The 17,128-nt window shown below is 37.6% G+C and overlaps 1 protein-coding gene across 6 annotated transcripts in view; it reads right to left on the bottom strand.

Moving 5' to 3' along the window:
* The window catches only part of LOC114654277 (EGF-like repeat and discoidin I-like domain-containing protein 3), a 981,185-nt gene that overhangs the window by 351,495 nt on the left and 612,562 nt on the right, over nt 1-17,128 (bottom strand). For all 6 annotated transcript variants that reach the window (XM_051929619.1, XM_028804714.2, XM_028804715.2 and 3 more), the window contains one exon: nt 7,877-8,058. In XM_051929619.1, coding sequence (XP_051785579.1) covers nt 7,877-8,058 — 182 coding nt within the window. The remainder of the gene's footprint in view (nt 1-7,876; nt 8,059-17,128) is intronic.

Genomic DNA, 17,128 nt, shown 5'->3' with positions numbered 1-17,128 from the left:
ATGCTGTCCTATCGTTGCATCAAGAGTTCTGTCTCAATCTGTACCAGTAGACTTCTCTCCCAACAACTGGGAAGCCCTGAATACTTTTTCAGCCATGCTTGCAGTACTTTGAGTTTCCTGTCAGTTCAGTCAGGTTACTCTGTGAAATTGCTGGACTGAGATGAGATGTATGACATTACATGCTGTATTCTACAGTTTGCTAATGCTGCCTTCTATTGTGATAAGTAATGCATCATTTTTATTAATTTTGAAAATAAATAGTACAATGTCTTACAGAATTCATAAATCATTGTTTTAAATTCCTTCAGGTTCTTTAAGCCGTCTACTTGTGTTTTTCAATAGATATACAGTTTCTTGCGGCACACTCTTCCCACTTAGATTGCTGTTTCCCACCCAAAATGAAATAGAAAAAAAGAGAAACATAAAACATGGTAATACTAGGGGTGTCACAGGCTAATAAATGCAGTTGAGAGTTTATTGAGCATTACTGGCTAAAGGTGTGTGGGTTGAGGATGGTATTATAAAGGACTGACAAACACTGAAATTGCTTTTGCCCAGTGAGTGAATATGTTTTTTTAGCACAGGCCTCAGCATAGCAATGGATCTCATACTTGTAAAGATCATTTCATGTGCACAACTAATCACAGCATGTGTGCTGGAATCACATAATATTTTCATCAAGACTACTTTGCCCCAGGGCTGGGCTCATTTACTATTGCATAGCAGGTTATACTTGTGTATGTAGAGTTCTTACTGGGCAAAAATGAATATAAAACACAAAGAAGGCAATTAATAGAATCTGTTCACATTTAAGGTCAAATTTAAATAATTTCACCAATTCAACATTATTCTTCATAAAGTTAAATTGTGGAAGATAAAAATAAACATATGAAATGAATTATGTCAAGGGGATGCAGTTTAATGTTACACTTTAATTAAACCAAAGGCAAAAGAATATCCAACTAAAAATAAAAACTTGCATTTAGTTCAGCATGGGAGCTCTTGCTTTGAATGACCATCCATTTTATCTTTTTCTCTTTGCGGCATGGTAATACATCAAATAAACATTCTCATAAAAGGTGTGGTTTTGGTCTGATTGGATAGGTTTTTAATTGCGAGGATTGAAGTGGGTTATGCAATGGTGCTGTTTAGTAGGTTGCTGTGAGTACATTTTGATGAAAACATTTCCTGTTACTAGACATTTTTTCCTCACATATACTAAGGCCCCTTTACAAGCAGGGCCTCAGGGTTCTCACCCAAGTCACACATATGATAAGATCCGGCCATTGTTGCATGTCTACAAGTCGTGGAAAAGCAAGTCACACGTCTAGACACACACACCAACGATGAAACAGGGATACAATTCATCACAACCAGCTAACTTACCTACCTCTGCTTCAAAGTGCATGCTTGTATTAGAGAAGGAGATCTAATTCTGAAGCCTGCACCTGATCCACATTAATTATAAGATAAACATGAATACCATGGATTTGATATTATGCTTGCGTTTAAACATTGAATTTTTTGTCTGGTTTACTGAATTTGATATCTAATATTGTATACTCAATAGAGCACAGAGGCTTTCCTGATTCCAGAAAAAAAGTAAAAGCTACCCTAATTTGACCAAGAAAAGAAAAAAGAAAATCTGCTAAAAAGACTCATGTTGCTGCCTTACATGCAGGCAACCAACCTATTCTGTGTGCAGGAAAAATGACGGCAAATAATTTGTTACAGTCTCTCTCTGCAAGTCCCAGAAGTAAAAAAATGCAATATCATCAGTTTGTTATTATTCTGCAAGGCAAAAGATTAAGCGGAGAGTGCCCTAATTTTAAAAAAAGGTAAAATTTAGGAAAAAAGAATCCACATTTTTTAGCAGACCTTCTTCTATACCACGGAGGCTTTAGGTATTGCACGATAACTAGTGTCTGCCAAAGTGGCTCATGTCATGTGGTGCCTTCAGAACTGAATCTCATACAGAGGAAAACCAGACTGGGTATCAGAAGTGTTTTTCTTGGATCATTTAATGAGGCGATTAAGAATTAAGCAGATATGGATGATGAATTTTGTTAAGCTGAATGGGCTGTTCTCATCTAGAATGTTCTAATGGATATAGGGGGGTGGGTGGTGTCAGGAAAGTAGTTGCTATAAACGTTGGGCAGCAAGGACAATGAGTTCAGGGGCCACCAGGGTTCAGTGTTGCATTCTGTCTAGTGATAAGCAAACCCTGCTGAATTCGCTTTGCCCCGAGTTTGTCAAAAATTCAGCAATGTTCAAGGATTTCAGTAAAGTGTGCAAAATGCATTGAAGACAATGTGGAGTTTTGAGTGGATTAAAATGATACAGGAGTTTTGAGTGGATCATAATGATGCTATGGTCTTTAAACTGTCCCTGAGCACTAGTAGGGAAGTGTCTGCCAACAATGCTGGACCGATTATTGTGGCAAAAATAAAATGCAACCTGAGCTGTGAGGCACTAATCATAACTAATGCACCACAATGTCTAACTGAGATAAAATTGCACTCACAGTCCACAATGCTTTGAGTCCTTTATCTTTTTCTGCATGTCCCAAGCTCCTATTACCACAACTGACACCCACAGAGCCTGTGATGCAAGTGATTAGCGTTACATAGTCAGGGGGCTGTCCCTGTCACTTCCCAATCTGTGTTAGATAGTGATTTGAATAACACTTTTAATTTAGCATGGAAAACACAAAGCATAATAAATCTATGTAAAACAACAAAGTATTTTCATAATATTCTGACAATGGTCAGTTCATGTACCTCACAAATAAAAATACTGCAAATTTTTTTTAAAGCAGTTGGAAATCAAACTGGAGTATTGATCGAGTAGTTACATTACGCATGTAGCGGTGCTACAGGGGATTGAAACTTCAACTCCCAGCAGTCCCTGCAGTGGCTGTTATTGGTCATCTTCTGAAGGAGCAAGGGCTGTTGGGTACAAGGAGGCCAGTGTGACATTTAAAAGAGGGTCAATGATACTGAAGGAGGAGAAGTATTTTGTATTTAGTGTCTGACATTCCTGTCTGTCTACCTTCTGTTCTGATACCTGTAGATTCTTGTTTTGTCCTGGATCGTCTCTTGTTTTGGGCCATGGTCTGTCTGGTGTTTTCCTGCATAAGACGACTGTCCGAGGATTTTTTGTCATCCTGTAAAATCAGGAAATACCAGTAGGACTATCTTTACATTCCCATTCAACGAGCTGATCTCTGGACTATTTACTTCCATCACTGCATTTCATCCACTGCCGTTTTCCATGGACTTTATAGTGAGTGTTTATTGTTGTGGTTGGTTTGTGTTTATTGTCGCCGTAAAGGGACTGGTGTGGGATTATTTAGTGTGTAATTATATTTTGTTTGTTAGTGGTTAATACATTCTTTAATTGTTTTATAACCTGTTGTTTTTGTCTCTGCTTGTTAGTACGTATACATGTGTGAAAGTTCTGCACCTGCACAACGCATATCGGGGAAGTAGTGGAGAATGGGTAGTGACTTCCCCAGCTCTGTGATGTCATTCTGGCCTCACAAAGCAATATGGGGCTTTGGGAAAAAAAATTAATCTAGGCTGGCCACATGCAAATTTTCAGGGAAAGATTTACCAAGCAGAGTCACCAGCGAACCCAGCAAATTTTCTGTAAAAAACACATTTGTGAATTTCACCAATCGCCACTAATGGTAACTTAGTTCTTTCTTACCTAAACCATGGTCTCTCTGAAATGGGAAATAAATGAATGCCACAAGGAGGCGGGCTGGCAGTAATTATCAGAGAAGACTTAAACATTAAAAGAATCCCAATTGACTGCCCATTGTCTTTTGAGTGCCTGGCTCTTAAACTAATAACAGAATCAGGTCCTGTCTCACTCATTGTTCTCTATCGTCCCCCAAAATACAATGCATCCTTCTTATCCGATCTGATTGAACTTTTGACCCACCTAAGCTCTTACTCTCAGAGAATTATGTTTCTTGGTGATTTCAACATCCATATTGACATTACTACATCTAAACTGAGAAATGAATTCCTGTCCTTACTGGACTGTTTTGACTTGACACAACATGTTGATTTTCCAACCCATTTTGGCGGTCATATATTGGACCTGATCTGCACTTCTGGACTATCTGTTGCCAACATTTACAGCACTGATTTGGGACTCTCTGACCATAAAGCAGTATTTTTCACTGTCTCATTACCTATCCCACCTCTTACCTGTAAACGACAAATTTCTTACAGAAACCTTAAAAATATCTGTCCCTCTATCCTTTCTGGATCCATTTCTGATCTTTTACTGTCTGCACCTATTCCACCAACACTAGATAGTTTTGTTGACCACTATAACTCAGCTCTTCACTCAGCATTAGATAAAACAGCTCCTTTAAAACATAAGGAGGTTTCCTTTAAGCGCTCAGCTCCTTGGTATAACTCAGAATTGCGATCTATGAAAGCAGCTGGCCGACGCCTTGAGAGAATGTCACGTAAGACTGGCCTCACCGTGCACATCCAGGCTTTCTCTGACCACCAAAGAGCTTACAGAGAAGCACTAACTTCTGCCAAGAACACCCATTATGGCAGAATAATAGAAAGTGGCCATGATAACCCAAGGGTTTTGTTCTCTGTAGTTAATAAACTACTCGAACCCACATCTGGTCCAACTACCTCTTCTACTGAAGTCTGTGAGGAATTCCTCCACTTTTTCCGTAACAAAATTAAAGATCTAAATAATTCAACTAACATAAATATATCATCTGTTTATATCTCTCCCTGTTTTCCCACTCCATCCAGCTCCTTCTCTAAGTTCTCACCAGTCACCTCTGCGTTTGTTAATAACCTGCTTTGTAAGATGAGGCCGACTACTTGTGTACTGGACCCCATCCCCATCACACTACTTATATCCTGCCTTCATGCCATAATCCCGACTGTTACAACAATAATAAACTCATCCCTTGACACTGGCTCTGTGCCGCTCACTTTTAAAATTGCTTCTGTAACCCCAATGTTAAAAAAGTCTGGCCTTGATGCTGACAATCTTAACAATTTCCGGCCTATTTCCCACTTACCTTTCCTGTCAAAAGTTCTTGAGCGTGTTGTAGCTTCCCAACTCACCAATTACCTAACCTCTAATAATTTGATGGAACCCTTTCAGTCTGGTTTCAGGGCGCGGCACAGCTGTGAAACTGCTCTGCTACGGGTAACCAATGATTTGCTTATGGCAGCAGACTCTGGACAAACTAGCATATTAATTCTGTTAGACCTCAGTGCAGCATTTGACACAGTCAGACATGACATCCTACTGTCCAGAATGGAGAACATGCTGGGTATCTCTGGCACTGCCCTCCAGTGGTTCAAGTCCTATCTGACTGATAGGCAAGAGTTTGTTAGTCTTGGCAACAGCAGATCCAACTCCGTGCCAGTCACACAAGGAGTCCCTCAGGGCTCTGTCCTTGGTCCTCTGCTTTTCTGTATTTATATGCTTCCCCTTGGCCATATTATCCGTAGTTATGGATTGGGTTATCATTTTTATGCAGATGATACCCAGCTCTACTTCAATGTTAAAAGTGGAACTTCATCAGAGCTTTCTCAGCTCACAACCTGCCTTAGTGAAATTAAAACCTGGATGGAGCAGAACTCTTTAAAATTAAATTGCAATAAAACTGAACTCCTGCAAATTGGGACTAAAATGCAACTTAATAAAATGAGCTCCTTCCCAGTCCATCTTGGCAGTGATCTCATCAGACCTGCCTCTACTGTAAAAAATCTTGGTGTCATTTTTGATTCCTCCCTCACTTATTCCACCCACATAAATCACATTAAGAAACTTTCTTACTTTCACCTCCGTAACATATCCCGTGTTCGCTCCTTCCTCTCCTTCTCTAATGCTGAGAAACTTGTCCATGCTTTTATCACATCCCGCATCGATTATTGTAATTCCCTACTGGCAGGTGCCCCTTCTAATCTTATATCACAGCTCCAGCTTATTCAAAACTCAGCTGCAAGAGTCCTTACTCGAACCAGCAGCAGCGAGCACATCACACCCATCCTGCTCCATCTTCACTGGCTCCCTGTGTCCTACAGAATCGAATATAAAATCCTACTAATAACCTACAAAGCTTTAAATAACCTCGCACCAAACTACATCAGTGACCTCCTCCATCACTATGTGCCTGCCCGCCCACTAAGGTCCTCTGATTCTGGTAATCTTGTTGTGCCCCTCACTAATCTACACTCCATGGGTGACAGGGCCTTCAGCTGTATAGCGCCCAGACTCTGGAATGACCTACCAAAATTAATCAGGTCAGCTGACTCCATGAATTCCTTTAAAAAACAACTCAAAACTCATCTGTTCAGGAAGGCTTTTAGCTCTACTTGACTTTATTACCCTTCTCTCAGTTTACTTCTCTGTCAAGATGCCAATGTAACCTGTATGTGTGTGCTAGACCATCAATTATGTTGTCTGTTTTTTTCAGAATTTACTGTCTTAATCTTCTTTATTTATTTATCTGGTTTGTACAATGCTATATACTGTATATTCTGCCGTTCTTTATTATATTCTGTAAGTGCCTTGAGCATGGGAAAGGCGCTATATAAATAAAATGTATCATCATCATCATCATAAGGAAGCAGCATAGAATTTTAACCATGGTGATTAAAATGAGAAGCTTCCTCACTGGTAGAATGGAAATGCATCAACAGTGAGATATATAAGGTGCTTCTGCTGCCGGGTACATATAGCCAAAGTGCCATATTCCTAATTAAAGAACATTCTCCAGTATACACTATAGCAGGTAATGGAGATCTCACTCCTTCCTTGTTTAGTATCGTTCTGGTCACAGAACTCTTGATGACACCTTCAGGTAAACCTTGAAGATTGACTCCCGGTGTTAACATATTCACATGACCACTGCTTGACAGTCATCTTTGCCACTTTTAACCCTGATCCCTTCACACATGTCACATGCCTGCTGCTTCATATTCCTGCAATCAACTGCTCTACAAAAACGTAATCTCAGCCAGTCAACTGTGTAGAAATAATTTACTTTTATATTCCCAAATGTGTCTTTGCTTAGTGTAAGAGCAGTCTGCAAATACACTCTTTAAAGATGTGTTAAAATTCTAGTCACTTCATCATAATATGCTACCTTTGTTTGGTTATCAAAGTTATTTCTTTTCATAGAAAACAACTTCTAATTTTATTTCTTTACCTTGCACTTTGACATTAGTAATTTTTCTACTTTCCTGTTCACTTTAAGATTAAAAATAGTTTTAGTGCGCGTCTTTTCAGATGATGATTTAAGTACATATTCTTGTATACAGAATACATAAACAAAAAAAAAACTCTTGTTTTCAAGTAAAGTTCAATTATTACACAGTAAATAATGTCAAAAAAATAATAAAACAGACCAAAAGCATGCAATTTAATTTATGTGTTAAATAATCCTTTGTAAAATGAACACATTATTTCACATTTGCTGGATTTTCTAAATACAATAGTCTATTATTATATGATACAGGAGGAAAAAATACATATAATATGAAAAATACTAAATATTTTGCTTTCTTGCAGCAATCATTACATATTGAATTATTTTAATTATTATTGATACTATAAATGCTAAAGTGGCAACTTTTATTAATGTGTGCACAAATTTAACTGACAAATACTAAATGCTGCCTATTTCACTAATACAAATTAACAGTGAAGTAGCTACAAATTATGCCTATTTGTTATTGACTGCATCTTAAAGTAAGAAATATGCTTGTTGGAAAATGTTAAATCAATTCCTTATATATGACTCCTTGCAGCACTTTTTTAAAATTCATTTTTATTAATTTCATTTTTTCCCTGACTACTAGCTTCCATCTGCTACCTGAATCCATGGCCATCTGTCATTCTCTGCTGCAGTCCATGCATTCACAAGACCCTTCTTATTTAGCCTGGAAAAGTAAGGGTACCACTTCTGAAGTCCAAAAAGAGCTCGATGGGTGGAAGAAGCAGTTATTTGCTGATTGGATATAATGCCACCTTCCATTCCAAGGGGACCAGAACATTCTGTAAAATAAATATAAAAAATAAATAAACAATATGAAAAACTAAATAGTAAAAAGTGACAAAATCTATACATGCATGAATGTCTGTGGATAAAAAAATAGAAACTAAAAGCAGTCACACATTATATTAGTAATACTTGTTTCTTTATGCAATGTGCATTTTAAGTGAAACACTGTATTTTCTTGAATATTGTTTACGTCAGGTATTGTATTTAGTATTTTTGTTTAGCTTCCACTGGACTTCTGTTGTCTTTCTAGAGTCTCAAACAGTGCTGTGAGATGACAGAATGCTGTAAATTCATGAAACATGGCAAATATCAGTATATCACACCACTAAGAGAGAATACAATTTTATAATAATAAAAGTTATCTCATTTGAAAGTATGTGAAAGTATGTGATTTTGTAACACTTTTCATTCAGTCTTTTCCTGCATTTCTCTTGTGTCAGTCCAACCTAAACAACAAACCAAAATGTGTGGTAAATATCTCTCTTGATGCATACCGCATGCGATATTTGTAATTTCCAATCAACCTGTAGTTACAGCTCAGAGAAAATAAAAAAATAAACAACTGCTAGAATATACTTTAGTCCACCAGCATCAAAAGAGCATATGTTCTTCAAGCTTCTAAATATACAGGCTCACTATTAATCTCATAACAAAACAACAATATTGCACAAAAAATGTTATTCAGATTTTTTTTCAAAATGCATTATATTTGTTTAGCTTTAACAAATGGAAAATAATTCAGTTGTCTAAATTGCCTGATAGACAACTGAAATTAATTAAAATATAGCTTATAGTTTATTTAATTCCTGCCTTTCAAATGGCCCTTCATAACATTTCACTGCATCAAGCATGCTTGAGTATATTATGTTATGTCTTTTAAAATTGGTACATGTCATTCAGTTTACTTTTTTATCATGAACAGATAAAACTGTTAAATTTTACACTTCAGGCAAAAAAAGGACTTTTAAAGAGACCACAGAATCAATAATAACAAACACGAATCATTTTATGTGTTTATGTTATTCAACTGTTGGGCAGCTGGTTCAGCCCGCTGACTTTTTAATGACCCTAAGCAAACTACTTAACCTCCCTGAAATTCAGTTTTAAATTTTTTTTGGGTGTAGACAAATATTTTTGCCAATGTAGTGATTAAAGTCTTAAAGGAAAAATGGCCAAAATATGGAATTATAACTTAATTCTGGTTGATAAGTTGAGTAGCACTTCATTTTATTCCATGTAAACATCTTTTGAGCAAATCATTGATTATGTGTGGTTGCTGATGGGGAAATTGATTTTATAAGATAAGGTTAGAAATTAAACACTACTGCTTGATCATTTGCCTTGACTTGTGTGTTAGAATAGACATTGTTTTCCCAATTTTTATTTGCACATCAAAGAGTAAACCATTGAGATTTAAAAATGTATGCCTTTTTTGTTAAACTTTTTTTTTTCAAAGGACTCATTTACTTTGACCATAAAAAGCTATCAGAATTAATTTGTTTTTCATTTTAATCACACTAGCTCCACTCATACTTTTAAGTGCTTTGCAACAGGCTGAAGAATTTAATTCTGAAAAGACAAACTTCATTATTCCACTTCCTGACTGAAGATAAAAGAGACTTTTTAACTGAGATTTGATTCTCTCAGTTTTGTAGTATATATAAATATGTACATACACACACATTTGCCTTTTTACATTAAATTATGCAAGTTTCTTTCAAAATGTTTTGGTTAAAATTTATTTTTATATGGTGAGAGAATTAAAATTTTGCTGTAACACAGCAGTATGTTGTTCCTCATAATGCACTTTACCTATATATATATTCCTAAAGGACAAATTATTAATGTGTAAAATAAAGTGAGAGTCAAACATTACTTTTAATCACATTTTAACTTTTGATATGATCATTTTAATTTTAAGACAGCAAAACACAGTACCATAGGTCAGTCCATCATTTACTAGCCTACTTAGTCCTGCGCAGTGTCATGGGGGTGCCAGAGCCTATCCCACCTAGCACAGGGTGCAAGACAGGAACAAACCCTGGACAGGAGACCAGTCTATCACAGGGTAAATACACACACCAACCACACACTAGGTCCAATTTAGAATCACCAACCCACCTAACCTGCATGTCTTTGGATTGTGGGAGGAAACTGGAGCACCTGGAGAAAACCAATACAGACATAGGGAGAACATGCAAACTCCATACAGGGAGGACACGGGACACCCTGGTCTCCTTACTACAAGGCAGCAGAGCTACCACTGAGCCACCGTGCCACCCCAGCACCACAGAGTACACAACAAAATGGCCCTATTTAAATTGACTTTCCTTTTCTTTTTTCTTTACTTCTGATTTATCAAGTTTATTTAAGGTATAGGGAGGCACGGTGGTGCAGTGGGTAGCGCTGCTGCCTTGCAGTTGGGAGACCTGAGGACCTGGGTTCGCTTCCCGGGTCCTCCCTGCGTGGAGTTTGCATGTTCTCCCCGTGTCTGCGTGGGTTTCCTCCGGGCGCTCCGGTTTCCTCCCACAGTCCAAAGACATGCAGGCTAGGTGGATTGGCGATTCTAAATTGGCCCTAGTGTGTGCTTGGTGTGTGGGTGTGTTTGTGTGTGTCCTGCAGTGGGTTGGCACCCTGCCCTGGATTGGTTCCAGCCTTGTGCCCTGTGTTGGCTGGGATTGGCTCCAGCAGACCCCTGTGACCCTGTGTTCGGATTCAGCAGGTTGGACAATGGATGGATGGATTTAAGGTATAAATCTGACAACCAGTGCTCTATTTTCTGATGAGTAAAATAACATTTGACTAATAAAGTTAAGTTCATAAGAAGTCAAAACAATGCACAGTAAACGATGGAGGAGGTTAATTGTAAGAGGGTGTATGGGGGAATACTTTAACCTAGGGGTACTCAGCTCTAGTCCTGAAGGTTCATGGTGGCCTCAGGCTTTTACTTTCACCAAATTTTTAATTAGAACCCATTTATTTATTATACTAATGCAATGTTTTCTTCTTGGTTTTAGTTGACTACTTTGTTGTGATTGAAGACACTTAACTGGCTTTTTTAGTTTTTCAAAGCTGCATTTTGGTTTTAAGAGTTGTCTGTTTTCTTAACCAGCCATCAATTAATAATAAGGTGAAAGTGGCAAAGAAACCAGCAGCTCTCCAGGTAACATGCTTCCCTTTAAACCTGTGTATATTCTCCATGAAGCATTTGTGTTAATAAAATGTTTTGAAATAAATGAGAGAGAAGGTAATGACCAAGTGGTACTACACAAATGGATAATGTTCTCAGAAAATGAAAAATGTACAATGTGATAAAGATTTGACTTGGAAGAATGAAAGCACTAACAAGTCATATAATAAAATACCAAGTTTCATTATATGCTAGGACTGGCTTCTAATTCTGAAACTGGTTGTAATGAAAACCTGCACACACTGCGGACCTTCAGGACTGGGGCCAAGTAACCTTTCTAATGACAGATTTCAGGTGATAGGCCTTAGTCTAAAAGTCTGTAAAATGTAAACAGGAGTGCAGTGTATTCTAAGGTGAGGTTTATACTTCACGCAACGTGACGCATGCTCCAGCGGACACTACTGTTATGCAAGCGTTTTACTGTTTATACTTGCGCGTGTACTTTATGTAAATCTGGAAGAATCCACCAGGTGGCAGTGAGAGATATTATCACGGTGAGAACAGCTTCGGCTTCGTTGTGTTGTGAATTGCCTGGAACACCAATTAAATTCCGATGACACCTTACGGCAATATCTCTGAAAAGAATGTTTAATGATTAAATCCATCAATCCAGGGATGTGTCCATTCCAGCTAGCATTGGGCACAAGGTACAAACAATCCCTGGATCAGGCATCAGCTCATTGCAACGTGAATAGAAGCACTCACATACACTAGCGTCATTTTAGTGTCACCAAATCTGCATATCTTTGTAACAAAACCAGAGCACACTGTGGAAACCCGTAGGAAAACATGCAAACTCCAGGCAGGGAACACCAGCGACGTGACTCCCTGTGAGACAGCAGCACTACCGCTCTGCAACAGTGTCACCCCCATGTGTGTAATTATTACCATTATTCATTATTTAAACGAACTTAATGATTTATCTGTTAAATGTAGCATACATACTTTAATACATTTCATCATGAAAGTGATATCAAGTATAAATCTAAAGATTCTAAATGTGCAGAGAGTTGGAATATCATACATTTAATGTGTTCTGTGTGGTGATCTATTTTTGTTTGCCGCTGCTGTCAGGTCAAGAGGAAGCCCCAGGAGCTCGTAGCAATTAACAACTGGGATGACATTTATGACGGTCTGTTTTAATGATAAAGTAAACTACGAGGTTAAAGTGGACATTTTGAGATTAAGGCCGAAATTTCCACTTTAATCACAAAATACACCTTTTCACCATGTCCTCAATTTTTTTTCTCTGTGGCTCAAATACAGCGCTGTACATTCTGTTGCTGTTGTGAAGTTACAAAAAAAAGACGGCACAAAACATGGTATGTGAGACTTTTAAAATGTATTGTGTCATTACAATGGGAATATGCAACGCTTGAATATAAAAGCACCACGAATGCATTTGTGTGTCGGCATTTTGCTTCATCACATCAAACCATTCGTGAAACATCGAAGCGCACACCTCGATCCCATATGATCCTCAAAGCAGCTTTCTGTCACATGTAAAAAGTAAACAAAGACTCTGACGTCATATTCCAACTTTTATCACACTGACCACCACCCACCCCACAAACTTTTTGCTGGGACTGCACGCATCACGTTCATTTCTGAGGATGTTCTCAGAGGATGCGTCAAATGAATGCTAGGATGCGTGTGCGTATGCCTTCTGAACATGAAATATACAGTAAATGAGCCCTAAGAAAGTTAAAATGGAAGATAGGAGTTTTAGTATTGCTCAGTTCTAAAGTGCATCTTTTAATTACAATAGGAAAATAACTTTGATTTTCATAATGCAACATTTTCTGTGTGTTTTGAAAAACTGAAAAGTGTCATGGCATGCTTTATTAAAGGAAATAAAAAGAGTATATCAGGTGTTTTATGTGTTTTAGAATGAAGGAGCAGAGCGACTACCTTTTTATTACAATTTTTTCCAAAAGAGATCACTCAGCTTTTGTTTGAAATTGGACTGTTTTAGCTCAGTTTTCAGCAGTTGCCATATGAGAACTTTCATGAAGCTTTCCTTTATCTCTCCAATATGAACACATTTTTCAATTGAGGTTATATAATTTGTAACTAAGGACTGTAATTTGATAATCTGGTAAAATGTCATCTGCATCTTTGCTGTTGCTAATTGGACTTAAATAAGACTACATGAACCAAGTTGTATCTTTCTTTGAATCACTTAATATCTACTGCTATTGGTTTTGATACAAATAAATATAATTTTCAAGCGAAGGCTTAAAAGGCAGTATCTCTTGTCTTGTTGCTATTAATGTAGCCGTGAAGCTGGATTATTCATTCTTTTTCGAGCGGCAGTCTCTTAAGGGCAAAAGAGGACAGACATTCTTGTTAAGCCCTCTGTTGGCAGTAAAAAGTATTAAAGTAAAGAATTGAAAGTAAAACATAGCCCCATTCAGTAAATAGCCTGACATTAGAGGCCTCTAGGCTTGAATACACAAAGTACACTAAGGTTAGTGAGATGGGTAAGAGGACATAGGTAACAGTGCATTTCTGGCTTTGACATATCTTCTTGCTCCCCATTAAGAAAGTAATCTAATAGGTTAGTTGGTACCTTTTATGTTAGGTGCATGTCACTGGTGATTGGATAATACAATAACATAGGGGGAGTATTTCTTTTAATAGCATTAATATGCAAAATGATTGACTTATACATATAGAAGCAAACATAGCAGAATAAAAATCACTAAAAATTTCCTCAAAATAGCTGACTTGTTTGTCCTTTCCCTGCAAGCTGAGATTCAAATGATAGCAAATGTCACTCAAAAAAACTTCTTATCTAGTATTTTTGACCAAAATGTGTTTCTTTAAATTTAAACATGTTGCTCTAAATTGCATTTATAGTAAAATAAAATAATTCCAGGATCAAGGGAACTAGGAAAGATTGGTCTCCCTAATTTTCTGGTTACTGCCTACATTGCTTACTGAGCATACAAGGTGGAACAGGGAGCCATGTTTAACTACTTTGCCTTGGCTATCATTCCCTGTTTAACTGGAATAGATGACATCTTCATAATCTGGACTGCCAGTGAGAAGGACCTCCTCCATTTTCTCTTACCATTTCTTTCCACCCCAACATAAAGCTGAAGTTTAATTACTCAAAAACAGAAGTCAACGTCCTTGATGCCACTGTTCAACTGAAAGATAACACCCTTGTAACATCTATTTTTCACAAACAGACAGACAGACGGACCTGCCTGAGAAGTGATAGTTTCCACCCCTAGCATATAAGACGCTCCATCATTTTCAGCCAAGCAATGCATTACAATCGTATTTGCTCAGACCCGACAGACTTGGATAAACAACTGCAGAACCTTAGACATGATTTCATTAGACAAGGATATACTCCCAAAACAACAGACACTAAAATAAGAAGAGCTACTGCCATACCCAGAGACAACCTTCTGGAATATATAAACAAAGATAACAAGAACCGTATCCCCTTTATTGTCACCTATAACCCACATCTTGAAGCAATTTGAAAAATTATAAAAGAACTTCACCAATACTAAAAATGATGAAACACTGAAAGATGTATTTCCAGAACCACCTCTCCTGGCATACAGACAGCCAATAAACCTGTACCAACTAACTGTTCAAAGATCCCTGAGTGAACCAACAGATAATGGGCACATCTCCCTGCCTACAGAAACATGTGCTCACATTTATAATACAGATCGTGTAGTTATACCACATTGCAAACAAGAACACCGCATAAAGGGACCACCTTCCTGCTGATCATCTAATGTGGTCTACCTAATTATCTGTATGAAATGTCACAACAATGACCTCTATGCGGGAGAAACTGGACAAACACTTCACCAAAATGCATTTACACAAGTTCCACATTAAGCATGGCAGTAGGGATGTTCCTATAACAGTTCACTTCAACAGCAATGGACACTGTGAGAAGACCTTTAAAGTCACACTGCTCATGGGCAACTTCAAAACACAGCAAGAGAGAAAAGAATGGGAAGTTAAACTCACGCTAAAATTTAACACATTACAACATGGTTTAAATAGAGACACGAGTTTTATAACAAGATATGAGGATTGTTTACATCTCTTACTGACCCAGACAACCTGACTATAGATCCACAGTGTATGGAAAACTCATAAAAATCTTCAAAATACTTTGTTGGACAGTTATCTTATCAAAAAATCTTGACTATACATTGTTCTCCTCTCTTCCTAAATGAATTTTAGCCTGGAGAGGTCTATTAATTTTTGACATCTAAGATGTCTCACTTAAAGGTTTTCCAATGCTGTATCTGTCCTGGTGTCTATATAAACACAGGGAATTCCAGTTTCTGTATTACATCTTACCTGAAGAAGGGGCCTGATTTGCCTCGAAAGCTTGCATATTTTAATCTTTTTAGTTAGCCAATAAAAGGTGTCATTTTGCTTGATTTCTCAATAAATACAATCATAATGGCTAACATGGTACAACACCCTAGTGCTACTGCAATATAGAAAGAATAGAATATTAGTCGGGGACTAGTTAGCAAGAAAGCAAATGTGGTAATTGTAAAACAGATTCAACATTTAAACTTGTATTTACAGTATAATCAGTTTTGCTCAATTGAAACAAAACACACACCTCATATTTTGTGAAATGGAGGATATAACTGTACTAGCACACCCATGACATACTGAAGTTAACCTGCAATTTTGTGTAAAGATCTCAAAAGCTAATAATTTTATGTTTGTATATTGTATCAACCTCACAAATACTGAACTCAAGTGGATGTTATGCCTAGCCTACATTATTGTAAATATTCACTTTCCAAAGTGTACTTCTCTAGTTACATCAATGTAAAAACTGTGCTTTTTCATATAATTATGTTACTATTGGCCAAAGCAGCACTGCCAAAGTGAAACACTGTCACAACTCCAGTATGCTCACCAGATATTTATCACAAACAGCAAACTTCAATCAAACCCACTCCTCCCTGCTTGTCTAACACTGGGGCTGCTGAAATAAATAACGTTTGCTTTATCATAGAGTATGCGCAAGTTACACCCTCGGGTTAATACTTCAACCGCTTCCAAATCTGTTTACAGTTTTGTGCTATTTAGAATTTCAGTATACAGAAGTTGTACTTCATCTCATTAACAGGTTTCATTCAGCCTGGCTATTCTAAAGATTTCTTAAATGTGTTGTTTATTTTGATCAGATTTGTGAAAATGCAGAAAGTGTTGTTCAGAATTAATTGTGCGTTTACTATTATTGTTTATCACTGAACCTACACTTGTGGCTGAGCTGGGCCTTGAACTTTTTAATCAATAATTTAAAAACTGTGTCTCCAAATAATCTTAGTTTTTATGGCTACAAATACACCAAGTGTACGAGATTAAAACATTAAATTGAAATTTCTAAAATATTGAATGTAATAATGACAGTGTTAGCCTCGCAGTTAGGAGACCCGGGTTCGCTTTCCAGGTCCTCCCTGTGTGGAGCTTGTATGTTCTCCTCATGTCTGCGTGGGTTTCCTCCGGGTGATCCGGTTTCCTCCCACAGTCCAAAGACATGCAGGTTAGGAGCATTGGTGATCCTAAATTGTCCCTAGTGGGTGTGTGTGTGTGCACGCCCTGCGGTGGGCTGGCACCCTGCCTGGGGGTTTGTTTCCTGCCTTGCACCCTGCGTTGGCTGGGATTGGCTCCAGCAGACCCCCGTGACCCTGTAGTTAGGATATAGCGGCTTGGATATTGGATGGACAGATAATGACAGTACAAGTATAAAGACAGTAATTGAGTAAAATTGACTTTTTTTTCCAAATCCTTTTATTATACTGTACTCTAGCTTGTGTCAGTATTGTACCACCTACTGTAAGCAAATAAAATAAAACATGCTC

The sequence above is a fragment of the Erpetoichthys calabaricus genome, chromosome 7, assembly GCF_900747795.2.
Source record: "Erpetoichthys calabaricus chromosome 7, fErpCal1.3, whole genome shotgun sequence".
Classification (NCBI taxonomy): Eukaryota; Metazoa; Chordata; class Cladistia; order Polypteriformes; family Polypteridae; genus Erpetoichthys; species Erpetoichthys calabaricus.
This window is presented reverse-complemented; position numbering and strand designations above follow the sequence as displayed.